The sequence below is a fragment of the Heptranchias perlo genome, unplaced genomic scaffold (assembly GCF_035084215.1).
Source record: "Heptranchias perlo isolate sHepPer1 unplaced genomic scaffold, sHepPer1.hap1 HAP1_SCAFFOLD_60, whole genome shotgun sequence".
NCBI classification, from domain to species: domain Eukaryota; kingdom Metazoa; phylum Chordata; class Chondrichthyes; order Hexanchiformes; family Hexanchidae; genus Heptranchias; species Heptranchias perlo.
In genome coordinates this window covers 522,579-547,762 of record NW_027139623.1, presented here as the reverse complement: position 1 = coordinate 547,762, position 25,184 = coordinate 522,579, and the positions used below count along the sequence as shown (strand labels likewise).

The window sequence follows — 25,184 nt, the reverse complement described above, 5'->3', positions numbered from 1 at the left end:
GGGAGTTTAATGGGACATGAGGCTGGGCCTGGTTACACATATTTTTAAGGAAACCCCCTTGTCCATTTCCGAGACGATCAGGGGGCTGGAGATTTCTCACGGCCGCAGCAGGCCAAGGAAAAGCTCTCCTGCTCCTCCTTGCCCCATCAAATATATGATGTGGAGATGCCGGTGATGGACTGGGGTGTACAAATGTAAGGAATCTTACAACACCAGCTTATAGTCCAACAGTTTTATTTGAAAATCACAAGCTTTCGGAGATTATCTCCTTCGTCAGGTGAGTGAGTGAATGAGAGGTTCTCAAATCGCATATCTTATATTAGGCTGGGAATCAAAGGTGTCGTTGGTGTTCAGACAGGTTAGCCACGGAAAACAGTATGTCCCAGTATACTGAATGCACAAGCGTCAAATTACACAGACATGGAGAGAAAGAGTCCCGAAAGGTAGAGAGAGAGAGAAAGAATGTCCAGTTATATTAAAAACAGATAACTTATTATTAACTTATATAAGTTAAAAATAAACTTCTCAGTGTTCTGGACCACTCAATGCCCATCGAAAGGGCGACTCCTCCACCCATTTGTCACCAAAATTTAATGGTGCCCCGATCCTCTGATTTACATATTACACGTGGCATGACCGGAAACAGGTGGGTGTTGCTCTGGCCCCTCTTCTCAGGACCCTTCCCACCATGACGGAGGCAGGAACGCCAGCGTTAAAGGGGCGGTAAGTGACCTGACACCATTTACTCGCCTCCACCACCCCATTTCCGCCAGACGGGAATGCTTAAAATTGGCCACACCTTTCCTGACCTCCGCCCGAGTTTCAATCTTGGAAGCTCACAAGCTGGTCCATTTTCTTAAACTCCTTCGGTTCGCAACACGTGGAGGGAAATTTTCACCATCGCTGGGGGCTGAAATGGTAAAGCGGATCACCCGCCCCTTATGGAACCGGCCCGATTTTTATTTCTACTCCGTCAGTTTACCGTCGAAGCAGTGAAGGTGAAATTCCCTCCTCCATCTCTGACCCCAAGGTTCGACAGGTGTGTGAAAGACATCAGGCAGTGTTTGCAAACACTGACATGAATGTGGACGAATGGATCCGTGTATTCGGGTAAAAGGTGACAACCTCTCTCCACAGAGACAGGACCTCTATACCGTGGAGTTGAAGAGGTTTCACCCCCTAACAGCTCGGTAACCATAAGACACTGTGCACTACGGGCAGTTCCCCGGGACATACACCAAGACAGATATCAACTGCTGCTGGTAGACCATCATTTCCGTTAAGGTGCCCCCATGGTCCGCCCGAAACCGGCTGGTCTTCCAGCTGAAGGAGCTGTCCACGACCGAGTACTGCCGACTGGTACACTCCAAGGTCCAGGAGTACATGCTGTGGGATGCAGTGAAGCGAGGTGCGGTCTGCGTAAAGGCTCTATGGGGAAATGCCACCGTGTAAGGCCATTTCACCTTGTATTGTGCAGCATGTATTAGACGATATGTACTGTGTGTTGAATTGTAATAATGGAACCGTAGTTTGTACGATCTGTATTGTGTTGTTTTGAATTGTAACTGTGATATTAACATTGAACTATGTGTATCCATCAATTTTATGAAATAAATATATTTTGAATTTTTTTTTTAAAAGATCGAGTCTCACCGTGTCTGTTGTTATTGATGAGTGAAGAGTGGAAATAAAGCCGGACAGTAAAAATGTGGGGAGTTAAACAAAGACCATTTATTGCAGGCACCAGTTGAGAAATTGGATTAATTTCTTCATGATGAGAAACTAAAGACAGTAGAGCAGCAATGGGATTTGGGTGTCCAGGTACACCAATCAGTAAAAGCTAGTGCACATGTACAAAAAAAATAAAGATCCCAATTTCGAGGTTGTCATATCCCAAGGTATCGCTATCAGATACCTAGCCAACTCTCTGGAATTTGCTGATACAATCAGGCCCCACTGCTTCCTTTGTTGGTCCATTCCATATATCTGCATTAAAGAAGTTGTTCAAACATTCTGCTCATCCTATGCCCCAGGTAGAGAAGACTAATAGTGGCATTATGTGAGTTTGGACAATTCTGTTTTTATTTGCAATTTTTTCCCTTTTTTTCTACATTTCTATTTTAATTTAAATCTTCCAGATTTGGCATTTTGAAACAAATTCTACAAACCCTGTGCGCAGTGAGTGCTGACTCCGAGCAATTTGATTGACAGCTCTCACCTCAGCCCCCTCCCACTCCTCTTGGATTGACTCCTCCCATCACGTGACACGCGGCAGCGTCACTCAACGTTGCGCGCTGACGTCAAGCCGCGTACGTGCGCTGCGGCAAGGGAAGCCGCGCATGCGTCGCGTGGGTCCTGTGCCACGTTCCCTTAGCAACAGGCCGGCGCCGGGAAGATGACGCCGGGCGGGCGGTGCTGTGGGCGGGGGCGAGGCCGACAGAGAGAGGGCCCGCACCCGGGAGTGGCCTGAGAGGGGAGGGGGGGGTGACGGGGTGAGTTACTCGGGGCCTCCTGCGGGCCCCGTGAATCTCCACTCTGTCAGCGCCCGGTGTCGAGCTGGGCTCGGGGGGGAGTCACTCTCCCGCCTCCCCGTCAAACGGGCCGTGGGTCGGAGCCTAAAAGTGAGCGAGAATCAAACAGCACAGAGAGAGGCCGCTCGGCCCATCGCGCCTGTGCCGGCTCTGTGAAAGAGGCCGCTCCGCCCATCCCGCCTGTGCCGGCTATGTGAAAGAGGCCGCTCGGCCCATCGCGCCTGTGCCGGCCCTGTGAAAGAGCGATCCCATTAGTCCCACTCCCCCTGCTCTTTCCCCACAGTCCCGGAAATTTCCGCCCTTCAAGGATTGAGCCGATTCCCTTTTGAAAGTTATTATTGAATCTGCTCCCACCGCCCTTTCAGGCAGTGAATTCCAGATCAGAACAACTCGCTGCCTAAAAACATTCTCCTCATCTCCCTCTGGCTCTTTTCCCAATTCCCTTCAATCTGTGTCCTCTGGTTACCGACCCTCCCGCCAGTGGCAACAGTTTCTCCCCATCGACTCCATCAAAACCCCTCCTCATTTTCAACCCCTCCATTAAATCTCCCCTTAACCGTCTCTGCTCCAAGGAGAACAATCCCAGCTTCTCCAGTCTCTCCCGGTAACTGAAGTCCCTCATCCCCGGTACCATTCTGGTAAATCTCCCCTGAACCTTCTCTGCTCCAAAGAGAGTAATCCCAGCTTCTCTATTCTCTCCTCATAATTATTATTATTTATTAAGTGGGTTGTGCTGGGTATCTGGAAGCTGTAATTCGGTGAGTAGAAAGCAGTGGGAGGATAAGTCTGCAGATTGATTTTAGGAGATGGTGAAGACGGTGATCGTGGATTCAGACAAGGGAGGGAGGTGGTCTTTGAGACCGTCCGTGCTCTGTTGTAAGATCTCACTGTGTGTGTCTTGTTCCAGCCGTTCCCATTTGTACCTGTGACCTGACTGGCGGAGTCTGCGAACTTGACTGCTGCTGTGACCCTGACTGTTCCCCCGCGGACATCAATGTCTTCTCCACCTGTCTGCCGGGCAGTGACCCGTAAGTTTCTGTTCATGTGTTACGACATTGGCACCCGGTCCGACAAAGCTTCGATTTTAAGACCCTCGTCCTCGTTTTCAAATCCCTCCATGGTCCTCGCCCTGTCCATATCTCTGTAACCTCCTCCAACCGATTTATTCTCCACCGACAACCCCATGTCACTCCAACCTATCATGGAATCGAACCCACCCATTTATCTCCTCCCACACACCATCTACACTCTGCGCACAGTCAGTGCTGGGACACTCAATCCTGCAAAACGCACAGTCAGTGCTGGGACACTCAGTCCTGTTATACACACAGTCAGTGCTGGGACAGTCTGTCCTGTTGTACACACAGTCAGTGCTGGGACACTCAGTCCTGTTATACAAACATTCAGTGCTGGGACACTCAGTCCTGTTAAACACACAGTCAGTGCTGGGACAGTCAGTCCTGTTGTACACACAATCAGTGCTGGGACACTCAGTCCTGTTATACACACAGTCAGTGCTGGGACACTCAGTCCTGTTAGACACACAGTCAGTGCTGAAACACTCTGTCCTGTTATGCACAGAGTCAGTTCTGGGACACCCTGTCCTGCTATCAACACAGTCAGTGCTGGGACACTCAGTCCTGTTATACACACAGTCAGTGCTGGGACACTCAGTCCTGTTATACACACAGTCAGTGCTGGGACACTCAGTCCTGTTATACACACAGTCAGTGCTGGGACACTCAGTCCTGTTATACACACAGTCAGTGCTGGGACACTCAGTCCTGTTATACACACAGTCAGTGCTGGGACACTCAGTCCTGTTATACACACAGTCAGTGCTGGGACACTCAGTCCTGTTATACACACAGTCAGTGCTGGGACACTCTGTCCTGTTATGCACAGAGTCAGTGCTGAAACACTCAGTCCTGTTATACACACAGTCAGTGCTGGGACACTCAGTCCTGTTATACACACAGTCAGTGCTGGGACACTCAGTCCTGTTATACACACAGTCAATGCTGGGACAGTCAGTCCTTTTATACACAGAGTCAGTGCTGAAACACTCAGTCCTGTTATACACACAGTCAGTGCTGGGACACTCAGTCCTTTTATACACACAGTCAGTGCTGAAACACTCAGTCCTATTATACACACAGTCAGTGCTGGGACACTCAGTCCTGTTATACACACAGTCAGTGCTGGGACACTCAGTCCTTTTATACACACAGTCAGTGCTGAAACACTCAGTCCTATTATACACACAGTCAGTGCTGGGACACTCAGTCCTTTTATACACACAGTCACGTCCTCACTGTTTGAAATCCAGATTCATCGCAGCCTCTATTTTTTCTCCCTTTCTCTCCTGAATGTGCTGAGTGATGGTGGGGTTCGGGCCCAGTCACTGTTTACCCTCCAGTACCCGGCCAAATGGGAATTCTGCACTTGTGAGCCTTTACAGCGAGCTGCCGGCATTTCGACCATGGGGAGCAGCACAGCTGCCGTCCCTGTCTGATTCTGTCCGGCAAAGCTGAGGGCAACGGGAGCAGATCAACAACAACCTGCATTTACACTGAGCGGAGTCTCAGCAACACCGAGTGCGGCTCAGGCCCTGAATCAGAGCCGGGGGGCCCGGGGGATCGGGCGGGCGGTGGTCCCCGGGCTCCATTAAACCCCTCACCCAGCGCCTCCCCCGTCCGACCCGCCGCTTCCCGGTTTCTTCTCCCGTTTCCACCGAGTCCGACTCGCGACAAACCACAGGAGCGACGCGCTCCCAGAATACAGTGCGGGCCTGTGGAACATGCGCAGTCTGACCCGGAAATCTGCGCCTTAGAGATAGAGGGGTTTCTGAGGCGCGGGGGATTGTGGGGCCTCCGGCCGACATTTCTCGCCGGGTGTTGGTCATTGTTTTATTGCCCGAGTTGCGCATAGAACCGTTTCTAGAAATGCAGACGGTGGAATTCAAAGTCGTTTTGCTGAACAGACACTGACCGTACAATGTAGATCAGTGTTTCTCAAACTATTTTCCTCTTGACCCAGTGGAAGAAAAACACTTCCTCAGGGACCCAAAACAATAATATCTTCTGACTGGAGTTTTCATCAAATCCCAATAAAGGTAAGTACATGCTCGCTCTTCACTTCACTTCAAGTAATAAATAAAATTAGACATCGACGTTCCTTGAAAATCAATTTAAATACAGTATAAATACAATAATAAAACGTTCAGGTTGAGTTTCACTAACTTAATGTGACGGATGGGTCTGCCTGTTGTTCATGATCTCGTTCCAATCTGGATCACAAGATGAAAGCTCTGCACGCATATCAGCTGCTCTGTTGAGTCGGGTTCCTTCTCTTGTTTTTACCCTTGTCAGAGTCGAAAATCCCAGTTCACAGATGTAGATAGCTGTGAACGGCGGCAACAACGGAACACTAATCTTAATTAACAGTGGATAATCTTTGAAAGCACTGATCGAAAAAGATGACAAACTGAATGACTTGTGTGTTTTCAGTGTGTATCACAGGTGAGTCGCATTAGCTCGTTTTCTTGCTCAGGCATCAAGTTTAGCTTCATTATTGATTCAGGATTTTCGAAAGCAAAAGCAAGTTTCACCCAACGCTTTTCCATCAAATTTTCAAATCCCTCTGCAGGGAAGTAGCGATCAAAATGAGCAGACAGAGCAGCGAGATGTAACTGTATGACATATTTCATTGCATTCTGTTTATCTTCGTCGATGCTGTTCTCTCCACCCCAGAGGGCTGCGGATGCTCAGTCGTTGAGTGTATTCAAGATTGAATTTGATAGATTTTTTGGCAAGGCAGTGAAGGGATATGGGGATAGGGCGGTAAAGTGGAGTTGAGGTACAAATTCAGCCATGAACTATGGAATGGTGGAGCAGGCTCGAGGGGTCGTGAAGCCTACTCCTGATCATATTTCTAATGTTCTTATCCTGCCAGAGGTGCGGTGCCCAGAACTGAACACAGTACTCGAAATGAGCTCTAACCAGAGTTCTGTATAACTGTGACATAACTTCCACTCCTTTTTATTCCAGATCCCTGGAGATAAAGATCAAAATTCCATTATCATTTTAACTTATTTTTGCACCTTTTCGTGAATTCTGTACTTGGTCTTATAAATCCCTTTGCTCATCCACAGTTCCTCGTTTCTTCCCATTTAGAAAATATATCTATCTTTTTATGGTCGAAAGCGATTGACCTTACACTTCCCCACGTTGAACTCCATCTGCCACAGTTTCACCCACTCACTTAATCTATCAATGTCCCTTTGCAACTTTCCGCTCCCATCTATAATATTTATGGTGCCACCTAGCTTAGTGTCATCAGCACAATTGGATATACGGCTCTCTAGATAAGAACATAAGAAATAGGAGCAGGAGTAGCCCATACGGCCCCTCGAGCCTGCTCCGCCACTCAATCAGATCAGGGCAGATCTTCGACCTCAACTCCACTTTCCCGCCCGATCCCCATATGCCTTGATTCTCCTAGATTCCAAAAATCTATCGATCTCAGCTTTGAATATCCACAGTCCTCTGTAGAGAAATCCAAAGATTCACAACCCTTTGAGTGACGACATTTTTCCTCATGTCGATCCTAAATGGCCGACCCCTTATCTTGTGATTATGAGCTCCAGTTCTTGACTCTCCAGCCAGGGGAATCAGCCTCTCACCATCGACCCTGTCAAGCCGTCTAAGAATGTCATACATTTCAATGAGATCACGTCTCATTCTTCTAAACTCCACAGAATATAGGCCAATTTTACACAATATCTCCTCATAGTACAACTGCAGCAAGACTTCCTTACTCTTATATTTCAACAACCGAGCAATAAAGACTGACATTTCATTTGCCTTCCTCACTCTCATTAGACCATTTGTAGCTCACTATTTCCAGCATGTTTCCCTCTATTTCTTCGATAGGGAAAAGAAATGAAGGTTGAAAACATTTTGCTACAATTACACCCGTTTATGTTTTGGAAACAATAACCAACTGAACTGCATCAAATTCGATTGCAATCTTAAGAGTTTCTGAAGGAAACAAACAAATAAGAACACTAAATTGCGATGGCCGGGAATCGAACCCGGGTCAACTGGCTTGGAAGGCAGCTATGCTCACCACTATACCACCATCGCTCATAATGCATGATACTAAAATAGTTGATAAACAGCAGACCCTGAAAAGATACTGCAAGCTGTTGGATTTTGTTCTTCATTTGAACTGGTTTCTGACGGATCCTTTCTCGCTTTGTTGCAGTTCCCGTCTCCGCCCAGTCGATGTCGCCAACTCCCAATCAATGGAAATTACACAACAGCCAGTAATTCTTCACCTGATATCGGCCGCATCACCCATTCAGTGAGGTTAAATAATTATATTAAATGATTACGGAGACCTGACTACCAGCTGGGCACGAATGGATGCTTAATGTTCAAGTCTATAAGATCTTTAGAAAGGACAGAGAAGTAGGGAAAGTAGGGGGAGCAGCAATATTGCTAAAGGACAATATTACAGCAGTTCAAAGATAGAATATCAGTGAGGGTGAGCGGGCAGTGTAAACACTCTGAGAGAGACCCATCACAAATGCCCCCACTGTAATCCTCCAGATGGAATAAGAAGGGCGAGTGCTGGAGATTTCTTTATTCTGCATGAAAGTATTTGTGAGATTGTGGAAATTGTCTGGAAGAGGAAAAACCGGCGTTAAAGCTCGGTCCAAGGACAAGCCTCGCTCATCCCGGGCCGGACTGCAGTTCCCTGTGGGCCGTGTTCACAGGCTCCTGCGAAAGGGGAACTACGCTGAACGTGTGGGTGCCGGAGCCCCGGTCTATCTGGCTGCTGTGCTCGAGTATCTGACGGCTGAAATCCTCGAGCTGGCTGGCAACGGGGCCCGGGATAACAAGAAGACCCCCATCATCCCCAGACACCTGCAGCTGGTCATCCGCAACGACAAGGAGCTCAACAAGCTGCTGGGACGGGTGACCATCGCTCAGGGTGTTGCCAGATATCCAGGCCGTGATGCTGCCGAAGAAAACTAGCATTGTCAGCTCCAAAAGCAAGTAAAGTGGCCACGACTTAATCTGATAACCGAAATGACAGGACCAACCTTATTGAAATCTTTGAAGAAGGAACAGAAAGTGAATACGAGTTTAATGCAGTAGATGCAATATATTTGGATTTTCCGAAGGCCTTCGATAAGGTACCGTATTTTAGACTCATGGCTAAGTTCAGAGCACCTGGAGTCAGGGGACAGGTGGCAGAATGAATCGCAAGTTGGCAACAAAACAGAAAACTGAGAATAGAGGTTAAGGGTCGCTACTCAGACCGGCAAAAGGTGGGAAGTGATGTTCCAGTTGCTGGGACCACTGTTCTTCACAATTTACATTAACAATTTGGATTTGGGAATCGGAAGTAGAATTCCAAAATTTGTGGACGACACCAAATTGGGGGATGTAGTTAATGCAAAGGAAGAATGCATCAAAATGCATGAGGACATTAATAAACTTACAGAATGAAGAATAAGGAGGTCACACACTGTTTGGATTATAAGAGTCTAAACGGGATAGAGGAGCAAATGGATCTAGTGGTACAGATATACAAATTAAAAGAAGGAGCGACGCAGCTCAATAAGGTCATAAAAAGGAAACTCAAACACTCGGAATCACTTCTTGAGAGATAGAATTGAAAAGCAAATAAATTATCTTAAACTTGTATGGGAGCTTGGTTAGACCAAACTTGGAGTATTGTGCACAGTTCTGTTCTTCATATTATAGAAAGGACGGAGAGGGATTGGGGAAGGTGTAAAAATGAATCTCATGGCAAGAGAAATGAGAGAATATTCTGATGAGGAAATGTTGATCAGACTGGAGATGTTTTCTCTGGTAAAGAGAAGGCTGAGGGGTGACCTGATAGAGGTCTTACGTTAGGGTTTCATATGGTAGACATAGAGAAAATGTTTCTACATGTGGGGAGTCAAAAACTCGAGGTAATAAATATTAATATAGTCGATAATAAATCCAAAAGGGAATTCAGGAGAAACTGCTTTGCCCAAAGAGTGGTTAGAATGAGGAAAACGCTACCACAAGCAGTAGTTCAGACAAATAGCACAGGTGCATTTAAGGGGAAGCTAGAGAAACACATGAGGAGAAAGGAATCGAAGGGTATTCTGATAGATTTAGATGACTTAGGGAGGGAGGAGCCTCGTGTGGAGCATTAACGCCGGCATCGACCAGTTGGGCCGAATGGCCTGTTTACAAACACCTTATTCCAGCTGAATTGGAGAATCTCGTGTGTTGGGTTTGAGTTGTGACGGGGAGTTTCTCCACCAGTATTATTGTCTCCCTGAATCTATGAAAAGAAAACGACCATGAACTGGGACTGGAGCCGAACACATCCCCAGTGACAGTGAGGCCCGATCAGGACATCCCATTCTCTCTGTTTTATATCAGACTGTATCCCACCTTCGTGTGCAGCACGACAGAAAGACAAACGTACACTGTCAGTCTTACACTTCCGATCAGTGTGTTCGTATCACGTTCAATAGCAATATCCCACATTCATATACAGCATCAGAGAGAGAAACAGACAGGGAGAGAGACACGGTGAGGGAGACCGCGGAGAGATACAGTGCCACAGTATCAGTTGCAGACTGAGCTGCAAAGTTTAGTTTTATCCAGAAAGATTAGATTGGAGAGACAAAAGATGCAATCTCATCTCTCACTGATATTGGACCAGAGGCAGGCACACTATTAATCCCACCCTCAGTTCAGAGGGTGACAAAAACAATGGGACACATTTAACCCTCTCTTGCCTGTTGTACTATGTCCTGTTTTGCAGCACAGGGACGTTCGGTATTACTCTCAGTAATCGAGAGTTTCACTCTGATTAAATTAATTTAGGACTGTTGCTGTCAGATATTAATCCTACACGGTCCCAACAAACACACCGACTCACTCTTTCCTCCTATTTTTCTCCAGGGTTGGTGAGAAATCCTCCCCACAAGTTTCTTCATAACACGTCAGCTTTATCTGCAGAGACCAAGAATGAATCAAAGCCACAGGCTCATTTCACAGCCGCTCACTTTATCTCTGAAAGGATCTTTTCCATCAAAAGATACCGAGAGAAACAGCAGGGATGGAAACATCGAGTTTAATAGTTAGAGATTGTAAAGTCAGTCTGGATTCCAGCGTTCGACACTGGTGGAATCCCATCTGTTTCCCATTCTGGTGCCTGTTCCTGCACTGCCTGTGGACCCCATTCCCTCTGACCTTTCCCCCAGACCCACTTCCTTTGCTCAGACTCTGAAAAATTCCAATTGGGGAAAGTTTCCATCGATTTTTGTATTGGGAATTAAACCAGATATCTGCGCATGCGTGACTCAGCCCCGCCTCCAGCGCTGATTGTTGGTGAGCAGAAGAGCGCATGCGCGCTCCCCTCCCCCAGCTCGGCCTGTGGGCGCCATTCGCTCAGTGAGCGGAAGAAGATGGTTTAAAACAGCCGGGAATTGAGAGATCACGGCCCCCGGGGGAAGGGAGCAAAGAGCAGCCTCGTTACAGCAGCTCATCGCTTCGGGACCGTGTCCGCAGATGGGCTCAGAGATCGGCATTGAGTCCGGGGGAAGGTCAGGGGGAGTCCGGGGGCTGTTTGTAAGAGGCGGAGTGGATCAGGAACTGGTCCCGGAACATGGAGTGAGCGGGGGAAGGGAGAGGTCATTCTCGGGCTGTGTGTGTCCAGGGTGTGTCCAGGGGAAGGGAGACAGAATGGGAAGAACCTGCTATTTAAAATCATTGCTGCTTTCTCTCCCCAAATCAGTAGTGAATGTTCCTGGTTTAGTTCCAGTCTCACCCTGTTTATTGTTACTGGACAGTGAAGAGTGGAAACAGAGCCGGACAGTAAGGATGTGGGGAGTTATACAAAGAGCATCTATTGCAGGCACCAGGTGATAAGTGTGAAGGACACATTTTAAATAGCTTCTGTTTGCTTTCGCTTCAACGTTTAGTCCCCTGGGAGAGAGGATTAGAAACCTGACCTGTACAAAGGTCCCTGCCCCATCGGGTGGTCCCATTCATGGATCAGTGCAGGGGTTGGGTTGCGTCTGAATGTCATTAAATTGTTGTAAAACAGCCCAACACACCTGGTGTGCAGAAGCTGAGTGTTGCAGTACTGCAGTGGAGTCAGACACTGACACCGTTTGTATCACTGGTTTTCATTTGTGGATATTCATAATGATCATTAACAGAGATATTAAACTGATCGCTTTTGTATTTTCTACCTCACCTGTTCTTGAGTTACAAGAGATGTGTTTCTTTCGACAGGCAAATCCTTGAAGATGCCAGAATCAGTGTGATGTTTCCTCCACCCGAGGCGCAACGAACAGTGCAGCCAGCTCCTTCTCACGCACAGTAAGTACATTGTCACACACAGAGCACAGAGACACAGACAGGTCATCAGTTCCACAGTCTCAGACAGCAGAAGTAGTCAGTCCCACACTGATCCCAAGATCCAGAGACACCTTTTCAATCCAACAGTCAAACAGAGCAGGTGAGGCAGACACTGTTCCATTTACCCCTCACTCAGTCCCGCTGACAGGTGGATACAAAAATCCCAGTCCAAAGTCATGCTTTCAGATTGTCAATTTCAAAAAAGGAAAACATTCGCCATGAATTAGATCCCAGATACCCCAAGATTCCGATTGTATGCGAGCCCAAAACTCTCTCACACACACGTGAGTTTAATACATGAAGTATCCATTCGAATTGTGCACCATTCGAATACAAATTGCAAGTCCAAAACTCATGTGCAGTATCAGATTGAGAAATGCTGTGACAGTGTAACCTGAGAAACACATTAGATGCCAGTTTATAATAAACTCATAGTATGAGATTTAAAGATAAAGTATCAATTCTGTGAGCACACATTACACACGAGTCCAAAAATCTTATAATAAAACTTAAAGATGCAGTATCAATTCCTTCAGTGCAGACTGATCTACACATTATATACCAATTCAAAAATGTCACCATATCAGGTTGAAAGATATATTATCATTCACAACAATACTGACAGAGATACAGATTTAATAGTAGTCCAAAATCATACAAATTATCTGATTAAAACCTCCAGCATCAAATCCTAAAGTGTATCCATATTTACCAATTAAATAATGAGAAAAACTACTTTAACATTAAGATATTAAAGCTACAGTATTGAATACCATAATGTAATCTGAGAGAATAATTATGGACAGATACAGAATGAATCTCACACTCAGATACAGTACAGAGACACACAAACACAGAATGAATCTCCCACTCACATACCGTACCAGAGACTGACAGATGCAGAAGGAATCCCAAGCACACATACAGACACAGAGTGAATCCCACACTCAAGTATGGAACCAGAGATGACAGAAACAGAATGAATCCCAAAAGGGCTGACAGTACCAAGGACTGACAGATACTGAGTTCATCCCACACTCACATACAATACCAAGGACTGACAGATATGAGTTCAACCCATACTCTCATAAAGCACCAGAGACTGACAGATGCAGAAAGAATCCAACACTCACATACAGTACCAGAGACTGACCAGTACAGAATGAATCCCTCACTCACAACCAGTACCAGATGCTGACAGATACAGAATGAATCCCACAGTCACAAAGAGAATCAGGAACTGACAGTCACAGAATGAATCTCACAATCACACTACTGCAGACCGAGTTACATTTTACATACCAGTTCAAAGATATCATTGTGTCAGATTGAAAGATATAGTATAAATTCCATTAGTGCAGACTGAGCTACATATTAGATATATTAGTAAATACTCATAGAGTATTATACTGAAATAAACATTATCAATACCATTGTTTCAGACTGAGCTACACATTACATACGAGTCCAAAAACCTCATAAATGATCAGACTGGAAGAAACCGTATCAATTCTGTTAGCACTGCCTGACCTGTACATTACATACCGGACTGAAAATCCCATAAAATATTAGACTGAAAGATACATTATCAATTCCATCAGTGCAGACTGAGCCACACATAATATAGCAGTCCAAGCATCTCATACCCTATCAGACTCAAAGATACAATATCAATTCCATAGCACGAACTGAGCTCCATGTTACTCACCAGTCCAAAAATCACAGAGAATATCAAATCGAAAGATTCAGTATCACTTCCATTATTGAAGACTGAGCTACACATCTCATTCCAGTCCAAAAATCTCATACAGTGTCAGACTGATAGATACAGTATTAATTCCTTTAGTGCAGGCTGAGCTACATATTACATACCAGTGCATAAATCTCATACAATAACAGATTGAGATACAGAATTAATCCCATTATTGCAGAATGAGCTAAACATTACATCCCAATCCAATAATTTCACTGTGAACAGATTGAAAGGTACATAATCTCTTAACTCTATTGTGAATGATAAAAATGTAATCCTACTCCAAAGCTCACACATGTTTGATTAAAGAAAATCGAAAAGTGTATCTATATTTACAAATTAAACACGAGATGAAGAACTGTATATAAATTAAAGTATTAAAGATACAGTTTCAAATTCGATACTGTAAACTGAAATAAGAATACAGAATGAATTCAGACTTGCACATTGTCTCAGAGACTGAATTACAGAATGAATCCCACGCTCAGATAATGTAGCAGAGAATGGCAGATCCAGAATGAATCCCACACTCACACACGCTACCAGAGACTGACAGATAATGAATCCCACACTCACACACAGGAGCAGAGACTGACAGATACGCAATGAATCCCACACTCACTCACAATACCTGAAACTGACAGATACGGAATGAATCCCACACTCACACACAGGAGCAGAGACTGACAGATACAGAATGAATCACACACTCACAGACAGTACCAGAGACTGACAGATACAGAATGAATCCCACACTCACACACAGTGCCTGATACCTGCAGATACAGAATGAATCCCACACTCACACACAGAGCAGAGACTGACAGATACAGAATGAATCCCACACTCACACACAGTACCAGAGACTGACAGACACAGAATGAATCCCACACTCACACACAGTACCAGAGACTGACAGATACAGAATGAATCCCACACACACACAGTACCAGAGACGGACAGATACAGAATGAATCCCACACTCACAGACTGTACTGGAGACTACAGATACAGTATGAATGTCACAGTCACATTACTACAGACTGAGTTACACTTTACAGACCAGTCCAAAGATCTCATAGTGGCAGATTGAAAGATACAGTTTCAATTCTATTGGTGCAGACTGAGCTACATATTAGATATATTGGTAAATACTCGTGTGATACTGAAATAAACATTATCAATACCATTGGTACAGACTGAGCTATACATTACATACGAGTCCAAAATTCACAAATGACCAGACTGGAAGATATAATTTAAATTCTATTAGCACCGCCTGAGCTCAACATTATATATCAGTCCAACAATCTCATACAATTTTAGACTGAAAGATACAGAATCGATTCAATTAGTGCAGACTGAGCCACACATTATATAGCAGTCCAAGAATCTCATCCCGTATCAGACTCAAAGATACAATATCAATTCCATTAACACAGACTGATCTGTATGTTAGTCATCAGTCCAAAAATTTCATACAGTATCAGACTGATAGATACAGTATCAATTCCTTTAGTGCAGGATGAGCTACATATTACATACCAGTCCAAAAATCACCTACAGTGTTAGACTCAGATACAGAATTATTGCAGAATGAAATACACATTACATACCAGTCCAGTAATTTCACTGTGAACAGATTGAAAGGTACATTATCAATCACAATCGAGTTCAGAGATTAAGATGTAATACTACTCCAAAACTCACACACGTCGTTTGATTAAAGAAAATCGAAAATGTATCCACATTAACAAACTAAATGCTCGATGAAGAACTGTATATAATTTAAAGTGTAAAAGATACAGTATCAAATACGATACTGCAAATTGAAATAAGAATACAGAATGAATCCAGACTTGCACATTGTCTCAGAGACTGAATGACAGAATGAATCCCAAACTGAGATAAAGTAGCAGAGAATGGCAGATACAGAAAGTATCCCACAACAGACAGTACCAGAGACTGACAGATACAGAATGAATGCATCAATTATATATAGTACCTGGAGACTGACAGATGCAGAATATACCCCATGCTCACACTCAGTAACAATGTCTGACAGATACAGAATAAATCCCACTCTCATATACAGTACCAGAGACTGACCTCTACTGGCGGTAATCGACAACTGTAATGAGGGAACAAATTCACATGATCTGTCATGGTTGCAGAAACAGGACAATGTGCAATGTGAGGAAAGTTTCTGTCTGTAACTTTTACTCTCGTATTTTTGCACTTTTTGACGGTGAAAAATGAAGACAATTGATTCATAATAAATTTTTGTTTCACTCATTCGATAGTTGTGAATTTGCCCCATTATATTTCACTGTATATTGCACAGTGTTTGTCTCTGATTTCTCAGGATGATTTACATTGCTCCTCTACCCCATTTAGACTCTTATTTTCCAAGCAGCATGTGACCTCCTTATTCCCCCCAGCGAAATGCACCACCTCACATCTTTCCATATTGAAATTCAATGGCCATTGACACGGCTGTTCTGCAAGCTGATTTTGTCCCAGTCTTCCTCAGTATAGACAGTATCCCCTCAATCAATTACCAGAATTTAACACAGCATTACAAGTAGTGTTTGGTCCAACAAAATGTACTTACAGCTCGTCTCCATTCCCAGTTTTTCTAAATCCCACTCGTGCAATATAATGTGAAGAATGAGTTTATCTTCTGTCCCTCTCTCATCTGTAAACTTCAATGACCCGGGGTTTGGGGAAATCTACTGGCCGGAAGCAGAACTGCAACAGTTCGGAACAAATTGCTGAAACCGGACAATGTGCAGTGTGAGCGTGTTTGTGATTGGTGGCAGGTATTAAATCTGATTTTTTTTAAAACCTGCCCATTAACATTTCTTGTTTGTTATTGAACAGTAAACAGAGCCGGACAGTAAGGATGTGGGGTGTTATACAAAGAGCATCTATTGCAGGCATCATGTGAGAAGTTTGAAGGACACATTTTAAACAGCGGCTGTTTTGTTTCGGTTGATTGGTTAGTCCCAAGGGAGAGGGGATTAGAAATCTGATATGTGCAAAGCTCCCCGCCCCATCGGGTAGTCCCATTGATGGATCAGTGCAGGGGTTGGGTTGTGTTTGGATGTCACTGAATTGTTGTAAAACAGCCCAACACACCTGGTGTGCAGAAGCTGAGTGCTGCAGTACTGCAGTGGAGTCAGACACTGACACTGTTTGTATCGCTGGTTTTGATTTGTGGATATTACAATGATTATTAACAGAGATTCAATTGATCACTTTTGTATTTTCTACCTCACCTGTTCTTGAATTACAAGAGATACTTTTTCTTCCAGAGGCAAATCCTTGAAGGACCCAGAATCAGTGTGATGTTTCCTCCACTCGAGGCACAAGGAACAGTGCAGCCAGCTCCTTCTCACACACAGTATGTATATTATCACTCACAGAGCACAGCGACACAGACAGGTCATCAGTCCCACATTCTCAGACAAGCAGAAATATTTAATCCTACACTGATCCCAATCCAACAGTCAAACAGAGCAGGAGAGACAGATGGAATTTCCATTTCACAACAACTCAGTACCACTGACCGGCAGATAAAAAATTCCCAGTCCAAAATCACACCCAGTATCAGATTGAAAGGCACTGTGTCAATCTCATATTAGTTCAGCCTTAGCTACAAATTAAATACCAGATAGAACTGACACATGGTACCGATTGATAGATACAGAATCAATCACAATAGTGTACCCCGAGATTCAAATTAAATACCAGCCCACAACTCACACACATTATGAGCTTAAAGATGCAGTATTCATGACAATATTGGACACTAAGATATAAATTAGATACCAGTTCAGATGTTGCCCATATTTGCATCACATATATGTCCAAAAATCTCATAGTGTCTGAATGAAATGTACAGTTTCAATTCCTTTACCGGAGACTGTGTTGCACATTAGATACAAGTCCAAAATTCTCATACAGTATCAGATTGAAAGATACAGTATCAATTCCATTAATGCAGACTGAGCTACACATCACATACCAGTCTAAAAATCTCTGTGTCAGATTGAAAGATACAGTTTCGATTTGATTAGTACAGACTGACCCACACGTTACATACCAGTATACAAATCTCACACAGTATCTGACTGAAAGATACAGTATCAATCCCATTAGTGCAGACTGAGCTGCACATTAGATACCACTCCAGAAATCACATTCAGGGTCATGCTGAAAGATGCAGTTTGAATTCCATTTGTGCAGACTGAGCTACACAACAGACACCAGCCCAAAAATCTCTGTGTCAGATTGAAAGATACAGTATCAATTCCATTAGTGCAGATTGAGCTTCACATTATATATGGTCCAACATTCGAATACATTATCGTACTGAAAGATACAGTATAAATCCTATTCATGTTGACTAAGCTACACATTGCAAACCAGTCCAATAATCTGATCAACTCATGCTGAAAGGTACAGCATCAATACCATTATTGCAGACTGAGTTATTCCTTACACACAAGTCCAAATACAGCACACAGTGTCAGACTGAAAGATACAGTATCAATCCCATTAATGCAGACTGAACTACACATTAAATACCAGTCCAAAAATCACACAGTGTCAGCTTGAAAGATAAAGTATCAATTCCACTCGCCCAGACTGAGCTGCACAATAAATACCAGTCCAATAGTTTCACAGTAAGGTATTGAAATGTACATTATCATTTAAAATAGTCCTCACAGAAATTAAGATATAATCCTCCATCAAAACTCACAAACATTGTTTGATTAAAACAAAATCCAAAAGTGTATCCATAATTACAAATTAACGCTAGACAAAGGACCATGCATACATTCATGTATTAAAGACACAGTTTCATGCAACATACTGCAACCTGAAATAAAAATACAGAACGAATCCAGACTTGCACTTTGTCCCAGAGATTGAGTTACAGAATGAATCCGACGCTGAGATATAAGACCAGCGACTGACTGTCACAGAATGAATCCCACACTCACACACAGCACCAGAGACTGACAGATACAGAATGAATCCCACACTCACACACAGTACCTGAGACTGACAGATTCAGAATGAATCCCACACTCACACACAGCACCAGAGACTGACAGATTCAGAATGAATCCCACACTCACACACGGTACCTGAGACTGACAGATACAGAGTAAATCCTACATTCACACACAGTACCAAAGACTGACAAATTCAGAATTAATCCCTCACTCACACACAGTACCAGAGACTGACAGATACAGAGTAAATCCCACACTCACATAAAGTACCGGAGACTGACAGATATATTATGAATCTCACACTCACACACAGTACCTGAGTCTGACAGATACAGAGTTAATCCTAAATTCACACACAGTACCAGAGACTGACAAATTCAGAATTAATCCCACAATCACACACAGTACCAGAGACTGACAGATTCAGAATTAGTCCCACAATCACACACAGTACCAGAGAATGACAGATACAGAGTAAATCCCACACTCACATAAAGTACCGGAGACTGACAGATATATTATGAATCTCACACTCACACACAGTACCTGAGTCTGACAGATACAGAGTTAATCCTAAATTCACACACAGTACCAGAGACTGACAAATTCAGAATTAATCCCACAATCACACACAGTACCAGAGACTGACAGATTCAGAATTAGTCCCACAATCACACACAGTACCAGAGAATGACAGATACAGAGTCAATCCCACACTCACATACAGTACTGGAGACTGACAGATATATTATGAATCTCACACTCACGCACTGTACCACAGACTGACAGGTTCAGAATAAATCCCACACTCACACACTGTACCGGAGACTGACAGATGTAGAATCAATCTCACACTCACACACAGTACCAGAGACTGAAGAGAGAGAATTAATCTCAAACTCACAGACAGTACTGGAGACTGACAGATAAAGAATGAATATACAGTCTGACATCTACTGGCCGTAAGGGAGAACTGTAACAGAGTGGAACAAATTCACATTGTCTGTCGTTGTGACAGATTCAGGACAAAGTGCAGTGTGAGGAAATAGTTTCTCTCTGTAACTTCTACTCTCGTATTTTTTCATATTTTGACAGTGAAATATTAAGACAATTGATTCAGAATAAAGTTTTTGTTTTACTCATTCGATAGTTGTGAATTTGCCACATTATATTTCACTGTACATTGCGCAATATTTCTGTCTGATTTCTCAGGACACGATTTATATTAATACAAATAAACCGAACTGAAACAGAAATAAAAACTGAGCACAAAGCTGGAAGTTTTAATGGCGACCGTCAAAGGTGAAAGGGATAAAATAGAGAGAAAAAAATTCCAAAAATGCTGGAAAGACTCAGCAGGTCCGGCAGCATCTGTGGAGAAGGGAAGCTCGGGTTAACGGTTCAGGACTATGACCCTTCTATAGATCAGAAAGGTTAATCCGACATAATTTAAATAAGGAACGGGAATCAGCAGAGGGAAAAACTTCAGAAAATCAATTAATTTCACTGAATCCGGACAATTGTGTCCAATATCCACAGTACAGATCAGGTGAAATAATAATACAAAGGGACAGAGATAAATTTAACATTATGGGGGATATAAATGAGCTTGAAAAGTATTTTTTCAAATGTAAATTAGACCCGTTTGTGTTTTGGAAACACTATCCCTCTGAACAGCATCAAATTCGGTTCCAGTCTTGGTGTTTCTGAATTAAGCGAACTGTGATTCAAACCTGTTGAAATGAACTGTTTGGAAGGCAGCTAGACTCACCATTGTAGCACCTTAGTTCACTCGGAGGGAGAAATAGAGTGTTTCTGTGGAGTTTTGGTTTTGAGTTTCTGGCACTTTAATCACAGACAATAAATAGTTCCCAAACACCAGCCCCTGAACAGACACAACAAGCTGGTGGAATTTCTCATTTATAAATATTAAATAAGAGGATGACAAAAGAGAATAGGAAACGGCCAGGAAGATTTCACAAGAACAATTGGGGAAGCAAAGAGGAACTACGAAATTAAATTATCAAGGAATATCAAAAGAAACAGTAAATTATTCTCCAGACGCATAAATAAAACAAGGAAAATCAGAATAGCTTCAGTGCCACCAAGGAATGCACAAAATAAACTCACAGGTAACGTAAGTGAAATGCCAGAAATATTAAATTGTTACTTTGCCTCAGTATTTACCCGGGAGATTAACAGGGTGAACATGATATTGGAGGAAGAGGTCAATAAAGATATCAAGACATTTAAGTTAGAAAGGGTGGTTAAACTCCTGGTCCAGATGGATTGCATCTGCACATATTAAATGAAGCAAGGAAAGAGATAGCAGAGGCACTGTTACATATATAGAAAAAATCATCACAAAAAGGAATAGTGCCAGAGGACTGGATGACAGTTAATGTGATTCTTATATTTTAAAACAAGAGATTGAACAAGTCCAGGGAACTATAGACCAGTTAACTAAAGGTCGGTGGTCGGAATGATCATGGAATTCTTTACTCAATGATGCAATAGAAAAACATCTAGAAACCGAAAATATAATAAAGAATAGTCAGCACGGATTTCAGAAAGGGAAGGTTTAACAGTTTGGCAGAAGGTTTGACAGTTTAAATTACAGTTCAACATAACTTATCTGCTTCTCAATTCTATTCCTCGAGAAATAAACTTCTGTTTGCTTTCTGTGGCCTTATCAACTTGTGTTGCTACGTTTAATGATTTGTCAATCTGTACTCCTAAATCCCTTTGCTCTTCTACCCCATTTAGACTCTTATTTTCCAAGCAGTATGTGGCCTCCTTATTCCCCCGAGAAAAACGCACCACCTCACACCTTTCTATATTGAAATTCAATGGCCATTTACACGGCCTTTCAGCAAGCTTATCAATTCTTCTTGTATTTTGTCGCAGTCTTCCTCAGTATAGACAATACCCCCTAAATTAATTACAAGAATTTAACACAGCATTACAACTAACGTTTGTTCTAACAAAATGTACTTGCAGCTCGTCTCCATTCCCAGTTTTTCTAAATCCCACCCGTGCAATATAATGTGAAGAATGAGTTTATCTTCTGTCCCTCTCTCATCTGCAAACTTCAATGACCCGGGGTTTGGGGACATCTACTGGCCGGAAGCAGAACTGCAACAGTTCGGAACAAATTGCTGAAACCGGACAATGTGCAGTGTGAGCGTGTTTGTGATTGGTGGCAGATACTAAATCTGATTGGATATCTGAAGAAACCAAGCAGAGAGTGAAAGGAAAAGGTGACGTTGCATCACTCCCAATGAACCAATCACAATCATTGCCTTCCCTCATCCCTCATTAGCATAGGGCTGTGGGGCTGCCTATTTAATCCGAGCTCGGAGCGGATTTGGGTCATTTCTGGGTCTGAAATTGAGTTTGAAAATGCCTGAGGACAAGAAAGCAGCTCCCAAGAAAGGCGCCAAGAAAACCTTGAGTAAAGCACCAGCCAAGGGCGGCAAGAAGCGGAGAAAGTCGAGGAAGGAGAGTTACTCCATCTACGTCTACAAAGTGATGAAGCAGGTTCACCCCGACACCGGCATCTCCTCCAAGGCCATGAGCATCATGAACTCCTTTGTGAACGATATTTTCGAGCGCATCGCGGGTGAGGCTTCCCGCCTGGCTCATTATAATAAACGGCGCACCATCAGCTCCCGGGAGATCCAGACCGCCGTGCGCCTGCTGCTGCCCGGGGAACTGGCCAAGCACGCCGTGTCGGAAGGGACAAAGGCGGTGACCAAGTACACCAGCTCCAAGTAAAACTCCACAATGTACTGAAAAAAAAATAAACACAAAGGCTCTTTTAAGAGCCACCCACAGTCTCTCTGAAGACGCTGTACCGACACCTGTATGGAATCATTTTACTGTAGATAGTTTGATACTAACTGTCTCTCGATAACTCTTGTGTTTTTGTAGTTTCTCTTGAAATCTGGAAGATTCTCATAATCACAGCCCGGTTTAATCTGTGTGTCGCTTTTTTATTGAGTCCCAATAACCAAAAACGTGTCCCTGATCCTCTCATTCCCGTTCATTTTCCACCCCTTCCTCCGCATCTGCCCCTTCAGAGCCGTTTTAAGGCGGTGGATGAGACTTCAGTCATTTCATTCTCCTTTTCACGTTTGTTTGTTCATTATTCGGGAATATCACTTTCAGAACCGCAATCCTTTGTAAAACAGCAGCCCTGAAAGGGACTTCACACCGAGTACAGAATAGTCTAAAGGCTCTGTCACTGTTCGACTTCTTACACCAGGAGTCTCGGCTCCGGTTTCTATCGCGCTGCAGCTCCTGTGAACAGGGATCAATCCACAATCTGTGGTTTGTTACTTTTACAAAGATTGAGCTGGAATCTGTCCCGTTACAAAATGGGACTTTATTGGAGCCCGATTGAAAGCGAACGGTGAATGAAGCCGGATTTTAACCCGATTGTAAAAGATTCTGGAAGTTGTGATGGGAAATGTGGAACAACAGAGTAAAAGGAGAGAGATTTTTAAATCTTTGTCTTAAGGCGAGTTTTTTTTCCTAAATCCGCTTCTTGTGTTACAAATATATTGGCGGGCTTTTCAAATTTCAAAAAAACGGTTCAGTTCGGTATTTTCCGCCTTTTCTCATTGCCGGCTGTTGATTGGTGAATGAAACAGCTCTCTGATTGGTCTGTTCGTTCAACCAATGAAATTGAGGACAGATGGACCAATCACAATTGCCCCCACTGTACTACTCCAGAGGGTATAAGAAGGGCGAGTGCGGGAGGATTTCTTCATTCTTTGTGAAAGTGTTTGTGAGATTGTGGAAATGTCTGGAAGAGGAAAAACCGGCGGTAAAGCTCGGGCCAAGGCCAAGTCTCGCTCATCCCGGGCCGGACTGCAGTTCCCTGTGGGCCGTGTTCACAGGCTCCTGCGAAAGGGGAACTACGCTGAACGTGTGGGTGCCGGAGCCCCGGTCTATCTGGCTGCTGTGCTCGAGTATCTGACGGCTGAAATCCTCGAGCTGGCCGGCAACGCGGCCCGCGACAACAAGAAGACCCGCATCATCCCCAGACACCTGCAGCTGGCCATCCGCAACGACGAGGAGCTCAACAAGCTGCTGGGACGGGTGACCATCGCTCAGGGCGGGGTGCTGCCGAATATCCAGGCCGTGCTGCTGCCGAAGAAAACCAGCACTGTGAGCTCCAAGAGCAAGTAACGCGGCCAAGATTTAATCTGATAACCCAAAGGCTCTTTTCAGAGCCACCCACTGTATCTGTGAAAGGGCTGGTTACTGTCTGAAGAGACTGACCTATTGATTACAGTTATCCCCGGTCTACGTTAATACATTACATCGCTACAGCGGTTAAACTAATGGGAGCCAATGTAAGTCACCGAGCACATGGGTGACAGGTGAACGGTACCCAGTGGGATTTGGAATAGGGCAACCGAGTTTTGGAGGTGTTCAAGTTTACAGAGGGCGGAAGATAGGAGGCTGACCAGGAGAGCATTAGAATCGCCAAGTCTGGAGGTAACAAGGTCAGGGTGAAGATTTCAGCACCACATCAGTTGAGGCGGAGACGCGCGATGTTTCGGTGGTGGATGTTGGCGGTCTTGGTGGTGGTTCGGATATGGGGCCGGATGCTCATCTCAGGGTCAAATTGGACGCTAAGGTTGCGAAGTTTTATGATTCCGCTTCACACAGTGGCCAGGGAGAAGTCTCTGTCCATCCCGTTCCTTGAATCCAGTCCCCACACAGGACCTGGGTCCATCCATAACGATCTATCCAGTCCCCACACAGGACCTGGGTCTGTTCATCCCGGTCCCTGAATCTATCCAATTTTGCACTGACTCCAGCTCTAATTCAACTCATTATACCCACAGAGGACCAATCTCCATCCATCCATGTCCCTGAATCTATCCAGTCCCACACAGGATCTGTCACCATCCATTCCGTTCCCAGAATCGATCCAGTCCCCAATGACCTCAGCTCGAATTAAACTCATTTTACTCACACAGGACCAGTCTCCATCCATCCCAGTGCCTGAATCTATCCAGTCCCCACACAGGACAAGTCTCCATCCATCCCCGGTCCCTCAATCTATCCAGTCCCATACTGACCCAAGCACGGAAAGGTATCGGGTGCCTTCCACACCGATTTATGTTTATTGAACTATTGGGCGCCTTCTGTCAGCGACAAATCTGAAAACTAAAACTCCCTCTTCCAACGGTCCCGTAGCGGCACTGATTGATTCTGTTATGATAGTGATTGTATTGGAACTGTAGTGTGCCTCATTTATTGAATTTAAATTGTATTTTCCGCCTTTTTTTCTGGAAATCCTTGAATATTAAGCCGGAGTCTGTAAGGATTGTGTCTGAATTTATATTTCGCATTTGATGCTGGTGAAAATTTTAGAAAGGACGGTAACTAATTCCTGGAGGCGGAGCTC

General features: G+C 44.1%; 1 protein-coding gene and 1 non-coding gene across 2 annotated transcripts; one reads left to right on the top strand and one right to left on the bottom strand.

The window, feature by feature from the left end:
- Positions 1–7,605: 7,605 nt before the first annotated feature.
- On the bottom strand, positions 7,606–7,678 carry trnag-ucc (transfer RNA glycine (anticodon UCC)). The gene has a single exon. It is a non-coding gene; the product is annotated as a tRNA-Gly (tRNA).
- A 15,832-nt stretch (positions 7,679–23,510) lies between these two features.
- LOC137316740 (histone H2A-like) lies at positions 23,511–23,953 on the top strand. The gene has a single exon (XM_067980598.1). The coding sequence runs from the start codon at positions 23,564–23,566 to the stop codon at positions 23,951–23,953; it is 390 nt and encodes a 129-aa protein (XP_067836699.1). The 5' UTR covers positions 23,511–23,563.
- Positions 23,954–25,184: the final 1,231 nt, after the last annotated feature.